Here is a 19,125-nt window from a genome sequence, read left to right as displayed (position 1 = left end):
TGAAAAAGGCCTGGGTGAATGGGTGGATGACAAACTCATGTTCAGTGGCCAGTGTCAGGCAGCTGCTACAAAGGCAAATAAAATAATGGGATGCATTAAAAGAGGCATAGATGCTCATGAGGAGAACATAATTTTACCTCTATACAAGTCACTAGTTCGACCACACTTAGAATACTGTGCACAGTTCTGGTCTCTGGTGTATAAGAAAGACATAGCTGAACTGGAGCAGGTGCAGAGAAGAGCGACCAAGGTTATTAGAGGACTGGGGGGTCTGCAATACCAAGATAGGTTATTACACTTGGGGCTATTTAGTTTGGAAAAACGAAGACTAAGGGGTGATCTTATTTTAATGTATAAATATATGAGGGAACAGTACAAAGACCTTTCTGATGATCTTTTTAATCATAGACCTGAAACAGGGACAAGGGGGCATCCTCTGCGTTTGGAGGAAAAAAGGTTTAAGCATAATAACAGACGCGGATTCTTTACTGTAAGAGCAGTGAGACTATGGAACTCTCTGCCATATGATGTTGTAATGAGTGATTCATTACTTAAATTTAAGAGGGGACTGGATACCTTTCTGGAAAAGTATAATGTTACAGGGTATATACACTAGATTCCTTGATAGGGCGTTGATCCAGGGAACTAGTCTGATTGCCGTATGTGGAGTCGGGAAGTAATTTTTTTCCCCAATGTGGAGCTTACTCTTTGCCACATGGGTTTTTTTTTGCCTTCCTCTGGATCAACATGTTAGGGCATGTTAGGTTAGGCTATGGGTTGAACTAGATGGACTTATAGTCTTCCTTCAACCTTAATAACTATGTAACTATGTAATTTTGAAAACAAAGAAGCTATAAGGGTTAAAATTTGACCAGCAATTTCTCATTTTTACAACAAAATTTACAAAACCATTTTTTTAGGGACTACATTACATTTAAAGTCACTTTGAGGGGTGTACATGACAGAATATACCCAAAACTGATGCTATTCTAAAAACTGAAACCCGCAGGGTGCTCAAAACCACATTTAAGAAGTTTATTAACACTTTACGTGCTTCACAGGAACTGAAGCAACAAGGAAAAAATTATCATTTAACTTTTTTTAACAAACATTTTATTTCAGAACTAATTTTTTTTATTTTCACAAGTTTAAAAAGAGAATTTTGTTGTGCAATTTCTCCTGAATACGTCAATACCCCATATGTGGGGGTAAACCATTGTTTGGGCTTATGGCAGAGCTCAGAAGGGAAGGAGCGCCGTTTGACTTTTTCAATACAGGATTGGCTGGAATTGAGATCGGACGCCATGTCACGTTTGGAGAGCTTCTGTTGTGTCTAAACAGTGGAAACTCCCACAAGTGACAGCATTTTGGCAACTAAGCCCATTCAGTAACTTATTTAGATGTGGTGAGCACTTTGAACCCCCAAGTGCTTCACAGGAGTTTATAACGCAGAGCCGTGAAAATAAAAAAATAATTTTTTTTTCCTCAAAAATGATTTTTTTAACCCGCAATTTTTTATTTTCACAAGGGTTATTAGGCTAGGTTCATATTGCGTTAATGTGACCGCGCTAATGGACAGCGTTGCACGGCGAAATTAACGCCGTGCAACACGTCCGTTAGCGCGCCCATTAACAGCAATGGGGACGCGCATCACTAGCGATGTGCCGGTGTTTTGTGGCACGCCGCGAGGTCCGTTCCCCGCTCTCGCAGATCTCCGATGTTTAACGCGACCCCATAAAACAACATTGCGTTAGCGCAATCCGCTAGCGCTAGGCGCTAAACGGATTGCTCTAACGCAATATGAACCTAGCCTAACAGGAGAAATTGGACCCCAACAGTTATTTTCCAGTTTGTCCTGAGTACGCTGGTGCCCCATATGTGGAGGGAAACCACTGTTTGGGCACATGTTGAAGCTCGGAAGGGAATTAGTGACATTTTAAAATGCAGACTTTGATGGAATGGTCTGTGGGCATCATGTTGCGCTTGCAGAGCCCCTGATGTACCTAAACAGTAGAAGCCCCCACAAGTGACCCCATTTTGGAAACTAGACCCCCCAAGGAGCTTATCTAGATGTTCGGTGAGCACTTTGAACGACCAAGTGCTTCACAGAAGTTTATAACATAGAGCCGTGAAAATAAAAAATCATATTTTTTCCACAAAAATGATATTTTTAACCTAAAAAATTTACTTTCACAAGGGTAACAGGAGAAATTGGAACACAAAAGTTGTTGTGCAATTTGTCCTGAGTACGATGGTACCCCATATGTGGGGCTCGGAAGGGAAGTAGTGACATTTTGGAATGCAGACTTTAATGGAATGGTCAATGGGTGTCATGTTGCATTTGCAGAGCCCTTGATGTGCCTAAACAGTAGAAACCCCAACAAGTGAACCCATTTTGGAAACTATACACCCCAAGGAGCTTGTCTATATGTGTAGTGAGCACTTTGAACGTCCAAGTACTTCACAAAAGTTTATAACGCAGTGCTGTGAAAAAAAAAATCTTTTTTTTTCCACAAAAATGATTTTTTTGGCCCCCAATTTTTTATTTTCCCAAGGGTAACAGGAGAAATTGGGCCTCAAACGTTGATGTCCAATAGGTTGAGTACGCTAATGCTCCATATGTGGGTGTAAACCACTGTTTGGACGCACGGCAGAGCTCAGAGGGGAGGGAGTACCATTTGACTTTTTGAACGCAAAATTGGCTGGAATTAATGGTGATGCTATGTCATGTTTGGAAACCCCCTGATGTACCTAAACAGTGGAAACCCCCCCCAATTCTAACTCCAACCACCTAACCCCAACACACCCCTATCCCTGATCCCAACCCTAACCCGAATCCCAACCCTAACCCTAATCCCAACCCTAATCCAAACCCTAACTCTAATCCCAACCCTAACCCTAACTTTAGCCCAACTGTAACCCTAATGGGAAAATGGAAATAAATATATTTTCTTTATTTTTATTATTTTTCCCAGACTAAGGGGGTGATAAAAGGGGGGTTCATTTACTATTTTTTGTATTTTGATCACTGTGATAGGGTCTATCACAGTGACCAAAATGAACCAACAGGAAAAAAATCTCCCTATTGTTGCTGGGTGGACGTGGGGGGACGCAGGAGGATGAAAGTGGGCCCATACATACCGGGGAACACCGGGAGGTATGAGGGGGACCCTATTTCTTAAATTAAATGGGAAATCGCACTTTTCTTTTTTTGTGGTCGCCGTTATGCAGTTAATAACAGCAATCGCAGTCCCGGGGTCGGTAAAAACCAACCTGAATCATGTTCTCTGGGGTCTCGGCATATCGGCGGTCGTTAAGGGGTTAAAAAGCCTTTGGCAATCATCAAAAATGCAGATGTTAGCCACAGCAAACCTGATTTCAGGGAGTCCCGGCCGGTGACTTGCCCGATATGGTATAAGCCACGTATGAGAGCAGTCGGCGTGTGAAGTCATTGTGTTGCTCGTGTACGGGATCCGGGAAGGGTTGTACTATCCCTTACGCTTTTCGGAGATGCGGCTATATCCTTCATCAGAGGGTGTTACGAGACTGTGGATGCATTCACACATCACTGCAGAGTTAGAAGGATATAAAACTCTTATCAGTCTAATCATTTTAAGATGTAAAACTGATATCAGCATTGTCCAAATTTGCATAATATCTAAATGTCATGCCTCATATATATTTTTACTAAGTATTTTATTCAGTACATTCTGGAAACAAATAGAAGTAGTGTAAAAGTAACTTATTAAAGATACTTATTAAATTTTAATGGGCTTGTACACTTTCAGAAAATCCCAGGCCCGGATGCTGATACTCTGGTGCTGCTCTCTATGTCAGTTATTGGCTGCAGTGCCAATGTCATGTTGACAACCCGTGGGTGAGCTCAGTGGCCCTGCCTGCGTAGACTGAGTGCCCTGCTCAGAGCTGCTGAGCTCTCTGATTGGCTGTCGATGTGACATCAGCGCTGCAGCCAATAACAGACATTAGAGCAGCACAGGTGAATCAGCGGTGGAGCCAGGGAGGGTGAGTAAAGCACTGTTTGTTTTTAAATATCAATCTGTGCCAGGATTTTTAATGAAATGGGACAACCTTTGAGAAAAACCATGAAAATATTTGAGTTCTATTGTTTTCACAGTAGCCATTCCTGGACCCCCAGGACCACCTGGTCAACCAGGAATTCCAGGATCCAGAAATTTGGTATGTTTGAATTAATGAAACCATACTCTACAAATATAAATAGAAAACGGTAAATAGATGTTTGACTAATTTACATAAAAATGCAAAGTTGCTTCTCTATGTTAACGTATGCATGGGACCATATTTAGCACAGTAATTACCGTAATCAAACTGACTATTTGCCATGCACAAGGACTCTGCCAAAAATGTATCACCTTTTATAAAATATAAAATCAGATAATTGCTTGTGCACAAAAATTCAAAGAAACAAATGATGAAAACAATTAAAGGGCCCTTCCCAACCTGGGTAGTTATGGAAGATCCCTTAAAGGGACACTGTCACCTGAATTTGGAGGGAACAATCTTCACTTTCTTTAGCCATGGAGGCGGGGTTTTCAGGTGTTTGATTCACCCTTTCCTTACCCGCCGGCTGCATGCTGGCTGCAATATTGGATTGAAGTTCATTCGCTGTCCTCCGTAGTACACGCCTGCACAAAGCAATCTTGCCTTGCGCAGGCGTGTACTATGGAGGACAGAGAATGAACTTCAATCCAATATTGCAGCCAGCATGCAGCCAGCGGGTAAGGAAAGGGTGAATCAAAAACCCCAAAACCCCGCCTCCATGGCTGAAGATTGTTCCCTCCAAATTCAGGTGACAGTGTCCCTTTAAGTGTGTCATAGATGGGAGTCCCATTACTTGAACCCAGACATGCGTGAAGAATGGGGGACACACTGTTATTACACATTTTTTGCATACACTATAGAGATGCCATAATTGTTCATGTGCGGAATACTCCTTAAGGACACATGACATTTGTTTTACATTTGATAGACAATACTTATTAATTATAACAGTAAAAAATGACAGATTCTTTTAATCAAATCCTAGATAACTATTTTAAGAGCTTTTGTACATTCAGTGCAGCCTTTATAGAAGCTGTCCACTACTGCATATCTTTGTCACAGCAAGTCATGATTTTTTGTGCTATGAATATCATAGATATCATAGATACAGTAGAAGCGCTGTGCAATATGTACAATAAGGTTACATGCATGAGATTTTACAAACCTTTAAACCTTTATTTTACATATACAGTATATATAGATATATGTATATATACAGGGGATGAAATATTTACTTAGAAAATTGATGAAGTGTTCAATACTTATACTTCTAAAGGTGCTATTGACATGAAATTCTCACCAGAGGTCGATAACAACTCATTCAATTCCCACAGGCAAATAAATCAAACCATAGATGTCCATACATTAAGTTATGTGTACTAATGAGAAATGGCCCAGGAAAAGGTATTGAACACAAGAAAGAGGTGCAAAAAGCCATAGAGAGTCATGACATCAGCTGAAATCTGTTATTAACTAGAAAGCAATCCTGTCACTTATAATTTTTCACTATCAGCTCGTTCAACTTATGGCCTATAAAAATGAACCTCATTACCAAGATGCCACACAAGAAACATCTAATGGTAAAATCAGTCAGCTGTCTCAAGCAGAGGCGTAGCTAGGCTTTTGATTCGGGAGGGGGGGACTTCTGAGTGGGCCCCTAACCAGGTAATCTTGATTACAACTGGGTGATGCACCCTAATAGTGGAGGAGAACCTCAGCTAATGACCGCGCTGTTGCTGAAAATAATCTCTATATAAAGACCAACATGGATATTACCGCCATATGATCAGTGGTAAATACCAGTCCTACAGAACATATAAGAGATCACGGCACAGTTAGATGGTGACTTACCGCTGACGTTCTTTCTGATGGAGTCATTCACTTTTCGCACCTTTTCCATCTAGCCCAGACCGACATGACAACTCCTCCAGCCAGGACTCGGCTACAGAGAATACAACAAAAACACATTTCACATCTAACATTTTCAGAGTGAGCAGGTACAAGGATGCAATAACGGTCGGAGGCAGAACAAGGGTTAACAAGGTAATTTATTGAAAACAGTGTTGCTCTACGCAGGGAGAGGGTAAATAAGTCGGATACGGATAATAAAACACTGGCTGGTGGATATAGGTATAGCAGGGGCAATGAAGGGTTGAGGAAAATACAAAGGTATCAATCTTGTCAGTCTGGCGGTGTTGAGGATCAGTCTCTGTGAAGATAGCGGTGGTGTTCCGGCCTGAACGCTTGATGAGTCCGGCGTCGTCCTGGTCTGAGATGAGTCCGGTGTCGTCGAGGGTCCTGGAATGTCCTTTCATGGGTCCTGGTTCCACGATGGGTCACGCTGGAGAGAGGACAGTCCTTTCTTTTTAAGCGTCGGCACAACGCTAATACAGGTGGGAGAGATGTCAGGTCTCCAACTGCGCCCCCTGTGGTCTGGTCATGGGGAGGGCTCACTCATGCTCAGTGATACTGCAGGAGTGGATTTCAGGGATATCAGGAGATGGCTCTTCCTACAGTCTCCGGTAAGTATCCTTAGGCCTCTCTGACTTGAGCCTTCTCTGTCTTCACTGTACAGGGTGGGAAGGCACTCACTCTGCCTCTGCACACTGCAGATTCCTGCCTACCAAGTCCCTGTTCCCAAGCACTGTCCCCCTCTTATACCCTTCACGTCCTCGGATCTTCAGTTCAAAGGTCTGTCTGGGGCACTAAAGTCTCCCCCCTGCAACTTGGGTGACAGCACCGATGGTTCCAGACTCGTCCCGGACAAGGCACGCCGAGGCTGGCTCTCCTCCTTTCATCAGCACTGTCCGAAATGGGACTATTCCCAACTGCACAAACTCCTCATCCTGCTGGTACCCCAATACTGAGCCGCTGTTGCTGCATTTGTCGCTATTACTGCACCTGCTGTGTGGTTTTGTGTGACCTCTAAATTCTGAAGCAACCCTCTAGAATATAGTAATGCTGAGGCAAGTGCCCTAGAAAACAGTGCCCATATTTTGCCCCCTAGAAAGTAATAATGCCCTGTGTGCCCCTTTGACAGTCACAGTAACCTGAGTTCCCCTATAACAATAAGTGCCCACTTTACATTTAATGTCCCGAGTCTCCTTCCTATGCACAGTATGATGCTCTCTTATACACAGTACTGTTGGCATATGCAACAGATTAGAACTTATTATAAGTGAAAGGAGGACTTTATACTAACCAGACAGCAGATGCCGATAGTGTGTAAAGTTATATACTTGCTGTAATGTGGGGAGGGAAGCTCTCAGTTGTTGGTTGTTTTCTTACTTCCTGTTTTGCTTTTCTTCATGAATGTGTTGTCTTCAGTGCACGGACTGTGTGACACTGAATTGTATCTCATGTTTATCCAGTATGAAGTAAATACTGTTTACTCAAGATATCTTGCTGATTGAAGCTCTCCTAAGTACAGCGGTGACTGCAAGAAGACGCACTCTGCAACAGGTTATGGGCCCAGGCACCCCAGACACTACAGGTCTGCACTACAAGCTCAGGCAGAAGGATCCTGGTTTATAGCCCAGATAACGGAGCACACAGATAAGCTCTGTAAACAGAAGGAACTAAATCCAGATACAGAGTGACAGAGGAATTCATGATCCCAGGAGCTGGATATAATTGCAGAGAATTCACAGGACATACAGGAGAATATCTTCAGTACAACTCTCTAAACAAGTAAGACTATATAAAGATGATGAGTAACACAGAACTGAAATTTACAGTAGCTAAACTGAATAGTGAAAATTATCAGTTATGGAAATTCAAAGTAGAGATGTTGTTATCTAAGGATGATCTATGGGAAGTAATTGTTACAGCAAGACCAGATCAAGATAATCAGACATGGGATAAGAAGAATATACAAGCGAGAGCCACCATTAGCTTATTAGTGGATGATGCTCAATTAATACATATAAGAAATGAAGAAACAGCTAAGGGAATGTGGGAAGCATTAAGAAAACTGTATGAAAGACCTAGCTTGAATCACAAGTTATTTTTATTAAGAAAGCTGTACAGTATGAGATTGAGTGCAAATGACGATATGCAGAAGCACATATTCTCAATGATGGAAGTGATATCACAGCTAAGATCTATTGGTGAAGATGTTAAAGAAAGTCATGTAGCAGCTATATTGTTGTGCAGTTTACCAGATTCGTATACAGCCTTGATAAATGCCCTTGAGACGAGACCAGAAACTGACATTACATTAGAATTTGTGAAAACAAGACTAATAGATGAATATCAGAGAAGAAAAGAACAAAGAAATGATTCTTCTAATGAAAAGGACAGTGAAAACGTTCTTAAAGCTACAGAATTCCAAAAACCCTATAATAAAGAGACAAGAGAATGCTTCAGATGTAAGAAAAAAGGTCATTTAAAGAAAGACTGTACTATATGGAAAGCAGAACAACAAAAATTACAACATAAAAAGCATACACAGAAAGTAAAAAACACAATTTCCGATTCATGTGAGAATAATTGGAATGGCACATTTAAAGTAACAGACAAGAAATCATCACTTGGTTGGTTTATTGATTCAGGAGCAACGAGTCATATGAGAAGTGACAAGAATTTCTTTACTGATCTTGATTTAGATAAGAAAGAAGCCATTTATCTCGCAGATGGAAGCAAAATAACCGCAGAAGGTATCGGACAAGGTATGCTAAATTGTTCAAACAAGTTCGGGCAAGATTCAAAGATACTTGTACAAGATGTGTTGTATGTTCCAAAATTGTAAGGCGGATTATTATCTGTGAAACGTTTAACAGCAAAAGGACTTACAGTGAAATTCAAAGACAATGAGTGTGCAATTATTGCAGGAAACAAGGTGATAACCAAAGTCAAGGCAGATGAACAATTATATCATTTTGACACACCAAAGGAACAGATGAAGGTATGTACACATGATCACAAAAACTGTATACACATGTGGCATAGACGTCTAGGACATAGACACCCTGACAGTATAAGGGAACTACAGAGAAAAGAATTGACAAAAGATTTAAAGATATCAGATTGCTCAATTACCATAAGATGTGATTGTTGTATAAAATCCAAAGCCACAAGGATATCTATTCCAAAAGAAAGTGAGATGAAAAGCGAAAGACCACTTGATTTGGTGCATACTGACGTATGTGGACCCATGAAAGTGACTACATCAGGAGGCAATAGATACATGTTGACTTTTATAGACGATTACTCAAGATACACAGTCACATACTTAATTAAAAACAAAAGTGAAGTTTTTGATAAACTTGTAGACTATGTAACAAGATCAAGTAACAAATTTCAAAGAAAGCCAATTGTCATCAGAAGTGATAATGGAGGTGAATTTACAGGTCACAGAAATGAAGATTACTTAAGACAAAATGGAATAGAACACCAGAAAACGGTTCCATACACACCTGAACAAAATGGAGTAGCAGAAAGAAAAAACAGAACTCTAACAGAGATGATAAGATGTACAGGTCCTTCTCAAAAAATTAGCATATAGTGTTAAATTTCATTATTTACCATAATGTAATGATTACAATTAAACTTTCATATATTATAGATTCATTATCCACCAACTGAAATTTGTCAGGTCTTTTATTGTTTTAATACTGATGATTTTGGCATACAACTCCTGATAACCCAAAAAACCTGTCTCAATAAATTAGCATATCAAGAAAAGGTTCTCTAAACGACCTATTACCCTAATCTTCTGAATCAACTAATTAACTCTAAACACATGCAAAAGATACCTGAGGCTTTTATAAACTCCCTGCCTGGTTCATTACTCAAAACCCCCATCATGGGTAAGACTAGCGACCTGACAGATGTCAAGAAGGCCATCATTGACACCGTCAAGCAAGAGGGTAAGACCCAGAAAGAAATTTCTCAACAAATAGGCTGTTCCCAGAGTGCTGTATCAAGGCACCTCAATGGTAAGTCTGTTGGAAGGAAACAATGTGGCAGAAAATGCTGTACAACGAGAAGAGGAGACCGGACCCTGAGGAAGATTGTGGAGAAGGACCGATTCCAGACCTTGGGGAACCTGAGGAAGCAGTGGACTGAGTCTGGTGTGGAAACATCCAGAGCCACCGTGCACAGGCGTGTGCAGGAAATGGGCTACAGGTGCCGCATTCCCCAGGTAAAGCCACTTTTGAACCATAAACAGCGGCAGAGGCGCCTGACCTGGGCTACAGAGAAGCAGCACTGGACTGTTGCTAAGTGGTCCCAAGTACTTTTTTCTGATGAAAGCAAATTTTGCATGTCATTCGGAAATCAAGGTGCCAGAGTCTGGAGGAAGACTGGGGAGAAGGAAATGCCAAAATGCCTGAAGTCCAGTGTCAAGTACCCACAGTCAGTGATGGTGTGGGGTGCCATGTCAGCTGCTGGTGTTGGTCCACTGTGTTTCATCAAGGGCAGGGTCAATGCAGCTAGCTATCAGGAGATTTTGGAGCACTTCATGCTTCCATCGGCTGAAATGCTTTATGGAGATGAAGATTTCATTTTTCAGCACGACCTGGCACCTGCTCACAGTGCCAAAACCACTGGTAAATGGTTTACTGATCATGGTATTACTGTGCTCAATTGGCCTGCCAACTCTCCTGACCTGAACCCCATAGAGAATCTGTGGGATATTGTGAAGAGAAAGTTGAGAGACGCAAGACCCAACACTCTGGATGAGCTTAAGGCCGCTATTGAAGCATCCTGGGCCTCCATAACATCTCAGCAGTGTCACAGGCTGATTGCCTCCATGCCACGCCGCATTGAAGCAGTCATTTCTGCCAAAGGATTCCCGACCAAGTATTGAGTGCATAACTGAACATTATTATTTGTTGTTTTTTTTTGTTTGTTATTAAAAAACACTTTTATTTGATTGGATGGGTGAAATATGCTAATTTATTGAGACAGGTTTTTTGGGTTATCAGGAGTTGTATGCCAAAATCATCAGTATTAAAACAATAAAAGACCTGACAAATTTCAGTTGGTGGATAATGAATCTATAATATATGAAAGTTTAATTGTAATCATTACATTATGGTAAATAATGAAATTTAACACTATATGCTAATTTTTTGAGAAGGACCTGTATGCTGACGGATTCCATACTACCAGAGAAATATTGGGGTGAGGCAGCAATGACAGCTACTTATCTACAGAACCGACTTTTTTGCAGAAAACTGACAAAAACTCCATATGAACTGTGGCAAGGTATGAAACCAAGTGTCAATCATTTAAAAGTTTTTGGATGTAAAGTTTTCATATTCATTCCAACAGAAAAACTTTCCAAACTTCAAAACAGATCCATGGAAGGAATATTATTTGGATATAGTGAAAATTGCAAAGGATACAGAATCCTAGATCCCAAAACAGACAGAGTTACGGTGAGTAACAGTGTGACATTCATTGAAGATTTGAATGAAGACATTATGATTTCAGTTGAAACAAAAAATGAGAAAACCAATAATGACACAACTGAAGAAATATCTGATGAGAAAGAAGCAGAAATTAATGAAGAACAAAATACTGAAAGTGAAGAATCACAACTACAAACAGACACAGAACCAAGACGTTCAATGAGAGAGAACAAAGGAAAACCACCAAAACGTCTCTCATACAAGACAATCACAAGAAAAATCTATGAGCCTACTTCTTGGGAAGAAATATCTAAACTTCCTGTAGAAGAAGCTAATAAATGGATAGAAGCAACAGAAACGGAAATTAAATCCATGCAAGATTCAAATACATGGACACTGACAGATTTACCAGAAGGAAGAAAAACCATAGGATGTAAATGGATTTTTAAAGTTAAATACCAAACAGATGGCACAGCTGAAAGATACTGAGCAAGACTCGTAGCTAAAGGGTATTCACAAAAATATGGAGAAGACTATGATGAGACATTTGCTCCAGTTGTCAAACACACTACAATAAGAACTTTACTTACAGTTGCAGCAATGAAACAGATGCAACTGAGACATCTGGATGTAAAGACAGCTTTTCTGAATGGAGATTTAACAGAAGACATTTATGTGGAACAACCTCCAGGATTCAAAGATGAAAGAAATCCAAACAAAGTTTGTAAACTACAGAAAAGCATATATGGTTTAAAGCAAGCAGCTAAAGCGTGGAATGACAAAATCACGGAAGTACTTACAAATGAAAAATTTCAAAGAAGCAAAGCTGATCCATGCTTATACACAAAAAGGCTGATTAATAGATGGATTTACATACTCATATATGTAGACAACATTTTGATTTGTTTTGAACAAGAAAGGGATAACGAAAACATTCTAAAAATCCTGAAGCGACATTTCGAAATCAAAGACTTGGGAAATGTAAAACAATATCTAGGAATACAAGTAGAAAGAGAAGAAGATGGAAGTTTCCTACTGAATCAAAATCACATGATTCAAGACATAACAGAAAAATTTGGATTAAAGGATGCAAAAACAGTAAAGTCTCCAATGGAAACTAATTATCTCAAAGAGATGAACAGTGAACAAAATATGCTACCAAATAATGAAGAATACAGAACAGCAATAGGAAAACTACTGTATCTAGCGACCGTTACAAGACCAGACATCGCAGCAGCAGTAGGAATCCTGAGTAGAAAGGTATCAAAACCAAATAAAGCTGATTGGAATGCCATGAAGAGAGTAATGCGTTATTTGAAAGGAACTAGCAATGTTAAGCTGAAATTACCCACAAGCGATGATTGCATTTTAACAGGATATGTTGATGCAGATTGGGCTGGAGATCCAACTGACAGAAGATCTACCAGTGGACATATTTTTTTCCTCTCAGGTGGACCAATAAGTTGGACAAGTAAGAAACAGTCAATTGTGACACTATCTTCAACAGAAGCAGAATATGTTGCCGCAGCACATGTGAGTCAAGAAGTACTGTGGTTAAGACAATTGTTGACAGAATTAGGACAACCACAGTTGGCACCAACAAAACTGAAAGAGGACAATCAAGGATGTCTTGTTCTTGCTCAGATGGAAAGAGTCAATCTAAGAACCAAGCATATTGATGTGAAATATCATTTCTTGAGAGATCATCAGGAACAAGGAGTCTTGAAGTTAGAGTACTGTCCTACTGAAGAAATGACAGCAGACATTTTCACGAAGGCCTTGAATGCTGATAAACATCAGAGACTAATAAAAAAGTTGGGTTTGATTAAGTCCTTACTGTTGAGAAAGGGTGTTGGCATATGCAACAGATTAGAACTTATTATAAGTGAAAGGAGGACTTTATACTAACCAGACAGCAGATGGCGATAGTGTGTAAAGTTATATACTTGCTGTAATGTGGGGAGGGAAGCTCTCAGTTGTTGGTTGTTTTCTTACCTTCTGTTTTGCTTTTCTTCATGAATGTGTTGTCTTCAGTGCACGGACTGTGTGACACTGAATTGTATCTCATGTTTATCCAGTATGAAGTAAATACTGTTTACTCAAGATATCTTGCTGATTGAAGCTCTCCTAAGTACAGCGGTGACTGCAAGAAGACACACTCTGCAACAAGTACAATGCCCCCTCACTGTATACATATTGACCACTTAATATCCCGAAACTGTTTAATGGGTCCAACACTGTACGATGGCCCCTTAACTGTAATCTCCACACTGCATGATGGCCCCCTAGAAATCTCCATATAGCATAATACACCAGATAGTCCTCAATATAGTATAATGCACTCCCCATAGGCTTCCATATAGTACAATGCACTCCCCATAGACAGACTCTATATTGCATAATGCATTCCCTATCGCCAGACTCTATATAAAGTATAATGCACTCGCCATAGGGCTCCATAAAGTATAATGCACTCCCCATAGGTCTCCATATAGTATAATGCACTCCCAATAGGCAGACTCTATAGTATAATGAACTCCCCATAGGCAGACTCTATAGCGTAATGCAGCCTCATAGGCAGACTCTATAGCATAATACACCCCAATAGGCAGTTTCTATATTGTAACGCACCCCCATAGGCAGCCTCTGTAGTACAATGCACCCCCATAGTCAGCCTCTGTAGTGTAATGCACCCCTATAGGCAGCCTCTATAGTGTAATGTGTGGCACCCCAGGAGTCCGGTTGCCACAATGGCATTGCCTCCCTCACAGGGGGTGATGTCATGCCCGGAAGCAAAGAGGGATTCCCTTTCCAGGTACATCAGCATGCAACACCTTTCCTACTCCACACCAGAAGGGGGAGCTCTAACACCTGATTTCAGGGGAGCTTCTCTATAAGTTCTGGCCTGGAGGTGGGGTTAGTTAGTCTAGTCAGAGTCTGAGACCGTGAAGGGGGAAAAGGCAAGTGAGGAAAACCTGGGGGATTGGAGCTGCGACTGAGCTCACCCCAGGACTGAGCGCCAAAGACCAGACACCGGAGTCTGTGGTTGTGTGGGAACTGCAGGCCCAGCAACTAAAATTGGAGGGCAGGAGATTGCAGGTCTCCTAGCCCCAGCTAACACCCTGAGGTGCAGCAGCACACAAGAGCCCAGAGTCACCACGAGGGAGTGACACCTGGAACAGGCTCAATCTGCCTGCCATGCAGGTAGTGTTCAATTTAATGGACAGACTGAGAAAAGGACTTGAGTAGAGCATAAAGCATCAAGAACCCAGAGAATAGCGAAGTAGAGAGGCCTCCAACCCCACCTGGCTAAGTGGATTCTGAATTGCTTCCAGGCTGCCCGGATCTCCATTACCACCTGTTACCTGTGCTCCAGACTGCACCTTCAACCAGGAATTAAAGGTAAAGAAAACTGCAGCCCTTGTGTCCTCTAGTCTTTCCTGCACCCTCAGTCCTGCACTCAAACATCCACGATCCCTGATACATTGTACTCGTAGCCCCGGGGCCTTGCTGTGGGGAACAGAACCATCTCAGCTGTGAGAACATCGGCCCCATCGGTCCCTTTAAACAGCATCGGCTACCCATTGCTGAACACCACAGGTGGTGTCACATGAAATCCCCTGCAAGCACTCCCTCATTACTTTTATTGCACACCCAGGGCCACTGACTGGGTCACCACTGCCCGACCACCCCTTTAAGAATTGTCTGACCCGGTTCTGGGTACCCCATGGCCCTAGCGGGTGTCGCAAATGCACCACCATAGTCAGCCTCTGTAATGTAATGCACCCCCATAGGCAGCCTCTATAGCAGTGTTCCCCAAGTTTGGTTCTCAAGAGCCACCAACTGGTCATGTTTTCAGGATTTCATTAGTATGGCTCAGGTGATGGAATTATTGCCTGTCTAGATGATAGAATAATTCCATCACCTGGACAATACAAAAGAAATCCTGAAAACATGACCCGTTGGTGGCTCTTGAGGACCGAACTTGGGGAACACTGCTCTATAGTGTAATACACCCCCATAGGCATCCTCTGTAGTGTAAATGCACCCCCATAGGCAGCCTCTATAATGTAATGCACCCCCATAGGTAGCCTCTGTAGTGTAATGCACCCCCATAGGCAACCTATGTAGTGTAATGCACTCCCATAGCCATCCTCTGCAGTATAATGCAGGCCTATAGCCACCCTCTATAGTGTAAATCAGCCCTATAGCCACCCTCTGTAGTATAATGCAGCCCTATAGCCACCCTCTGTACTATAATGCAGCCCTATAGCCACCCTCTATAGTGTAAATCAGCCCTATAGCCACCCTCTGTAGTATAATGCAGCCCTATAGCCACTCTCTATAGTGTAAAGCACCCCCATAGCGACACTCTATAGTGTAATGCAGCCCCATACAGTACTCACCTCTCTTCTTCCTGGTTCCTGTGCTGCTCTCTGCTCCTGCTTATCTCCGACTGCAGGTGCCGAGTACTGACGTCATCGTGCCCGCTGTCCGTGTCGGCATCAGTGATATCAGACACTGACAGAGGGTTGAAGGGAGAGGAAGCGTAACCCTCCTTCTCTCATCACTGTGGTCAGCTGTATTGGTGCCCCCTCGGCCGGCAGCAGAGCAGGGAGATCGATTCTCCCTACACTGCCGCAGAATGTAACTATATCATAGCTCCGGTGGGGCCCGGGCGACCACCCCCTCAGTCCCCCGGTAGCTACGCTACTGGTCTCACGACTTTACTGTTGCAAAACAAACTGGCATAGTTTACAGAAGAATTTCTAAGCCACTGAAAGTTCCAGTAAGCACTGTTGGGGCCATCATTTGGATGTGGAAATAATATAATTTCATCATAAACTGGCCATAACCAGGTGATTTCCGCACGATTTCCATACTACATGGATGGGAGTATCCACCTGGGTCCGAGAACATCGTCATCGTCTGCAGACAATACATCGCCTGGTGCAGACCAGGTTTTGGAAACTTGAGCATCCAGAGACAGCTCCTCTGCAAGGGACAGCTCTTCAAGCTGGGGACTGGGTGTTGGTTCAATATAAGCGTCCTAGAAATAAACTGGAGTACCTGTGGGGAAAAAAAAACATATCGGGTGAAGCGGAGAATCAGCTCAAAAAGGCCCGTCTATGAAATCCAACCTGAAGAGGAAGAAAATGCTCCCACTTGAGTAGTTCACCGGAATATGCTACGTTCCTGTTTGTCGAAAGTTCCTGACCAAGTTGAAGAGGGGAAAAGTGCTCCTGAAATGTTCCCTCCGGCCATTGCTGTTTGTGAAGAAGAGTTGCCTGATCTGTCACCTGTAAATCCAAGAGAGGGACAAGTTCCTGAAGTTGTTGCACAGCTGGAATACCCCACAACAGATACGATCAGGACCAATTTATTTGGCAACAAATTGTTCAAGGACTAGTAGAATGTCAACGTAAACTACAAGAACTCTCGCCTGTTGAATGGCGAGCAAAAGGAGAGAGGAGTGCAAGAAGAGGGACCGAAACGGGGGGTACCTTTCTTTCTCTGGGTCCGGAACTGTCAGGACTGTCACCTTTGCTGTCTGCTTAGAATCCCAGACCGACCTTTGCACTCGACAGCAGGGGGCATAGCTAGACTAAAAAGGGGAGAGCCAGTGAAAAGGCAGACAGACTTGGCGGGAGCAAGCAGCACGCATGGGAAGTTTGGGGCTCCATCCTCTGAGCACTGTGACAGCACAGGTCCACGCTATAGTATCCCTGCTGCCACTTACAGAGACTGTGACCGGAGAACTGTATTTTGCCTGTTGGCTCCCGCTACTCAAGGTACCCAATGCAATGGGTCAGTAAATACCGCGCGTGTGCCGCCTAAGAAACACCAGGTGACTCACTGAGAACTATTCCCTCTCTCACCCGCATACTTCTGCCGAGCTTCATCAAGCTCCAGCAGTGTTGGAGACTGCTCTTCACTCTGCAACCCGAATCCTGGACCCAGGAACCCACGCAAGATGTCGAGGACTTATAGTCACTGCAAGGAACCAGATCATCAACGCCTGCAGGACAACACCAGATTCATCACATGCTAATCGCATTGGCACCACCGTTTTGAACCTAGGACTCTGTAGTCAGAAAGCCATCAGACTGATAAGTTGACCCTTAATGAACATTTGTTATAATTATTGCCCTCGTTACCTCCGTCAGCACACCTATTGTGCTCATATCATCTGCCATACCCCTGCCTCTCCTTTCCCCTCCCTGCGTGGAGCATTCCCCAGTTCAAGTAAAAAATTAACGTTAACCCTTGCTCTGCCTCCTGTCCATTACTGCATCCTGCAACCTCCTCACACAAATACTTCTCTTGAGTGTTCCTCTCCAGACACTGTACAACTACTTTCACTAGAGGCCAGCTATTTAAGCAACAGACCACACCCTGGGGTAGAGATAAGGTGGACATCCTCCCACCTGCTTTATGGATGTACACATAAAACTCATTAGAGAAATTAGCTGTAACCACTCACCACACTTAGTGTGCTGGAGAAAAATATATGGATCTCATATCACTGACGCCATTAAGCACAGAGAAACATATCTCCCCTACAGTACTTTATCAGAACAGAGACTTTAACACTATATATATATATATATATATATATATATATATATATATATATATATATAGTGGGGCAAAAAAGTATTTAGTCAGTCAGCAATAGTGCAAGTTCCACCACTTAAAAAGATGAGAGGCGTCTGTAATTTACATCATAGGTAGACCTCAACTATGGGAGACAAACTGAGAAAAAAAAATCCAGAAAATCACATTGTCTGTTTTTTTATCATTTTTTTTGCATATTATGGTGGAAAATAAGTATTTGGTCAGAAACAAACAATCAAGATTTCTGGCTCTCACAGACCTGTAACTTCTTCTTTAAGAGTCTCCTCTTTCCTCCACTCATTACCTGTAGTAATGGCACCTGTTTAAACTTGTTATCAGTATAAAAAGACACCTGTGCACACCCTCAAACAGTCTGACTCCAAACTCCACTATGGTGAAGACCAAAGAGCTGTCAAAGGACACCAGAAACAAAATTGTAGCCCTGCACCAGGCTGGGAAGACTGAATCTGCAATAGCCAACCAGCTTGGAGTGAAGAAATCAACAGTGGGAGCAATAATTAGAAAATGGAAGACATACAAGACCACTGATAATCTCCCTCGATCTGGGGCTCCATGCAAAATCCCACCCCGTGGGGTCAGAATGATCACAAGAACGGTGAGCAAAAATCCCAGAACCACGCGGGGGGACCTAGTGAATGAACTGCAGAGAGCTGGGACCAATGTAACAAGGCCTACCATAAGTAACACACTACGCCACCATGGACTCAGATCCTGCAGTGCCAGACGTGTCCCACTGCTTAAGCCAGTACATGTCCGGGCCCGTCTGAAGTTTGCTAGAGAGCATTTGGATGATCCAGAAGAGTTTTGGGAGAATGTCCTATGGTCTGATGAAACCAAACTGGAACTGTTTGGTAGAAACACAACTTGTCGTGTTTGGAGGAAAAAGAATACTGAGTTGCATCCATCAAACACCATACCTACTGTAAAGCATGGTGGTGGAAACATCATGCTTTGGGGCTGTTTCTCTGCAAAGGGGCCAGGACGACTGATCTGGGTACATGAAAGAATGAATGGGGCCATGTATCGCGAGATTTTGAGTGCAAACCTC

General features: G+C 42.4%; 1 protein-coding gene across 2 annotated transcripts in view; it reads left to right on the top strand.

Moving 5' to 3' along the window:
• Positions 1-19,125, top strand: part of COL15A1 (collagen type XV alpha 1 chain) — a 1,189,398-nt gene that overhangs the window by 1,056,468 nt on the left and 113,805 nt on the right. For both annotated transcript variants that reach the window (XM_069730463.1, XM_069730464.1), the window contains one exon: positions 4,136-4,197. In XM_069730463.1, the coding sequence (XP_069586564.1) occupies positions 4,136-4,197 (62 nt within the window). The remainder of the gene's footprint in view (positions 1-4,135; positions 4,198-19,125) is intronic.

Source organism: Ranitomeya imitator, chromosome 6 (genome assembly GCF_032444005.1).
Source record: "Ranitomeya imitator isolate aRanImi1 chromosome 6, aRanImi1.pri, whole genome shotgun sequence".
NCBI lineage: Eukaryota > Metazoa > Chordata > Amphibia > Anura > Dendrobatidae > Ranitomeya > Ranitomeya imitator.
Note: the sequence above shows the minus strand (reverse complement) of the source record. Positions and strands in the feature narration are given on the sequence as shown.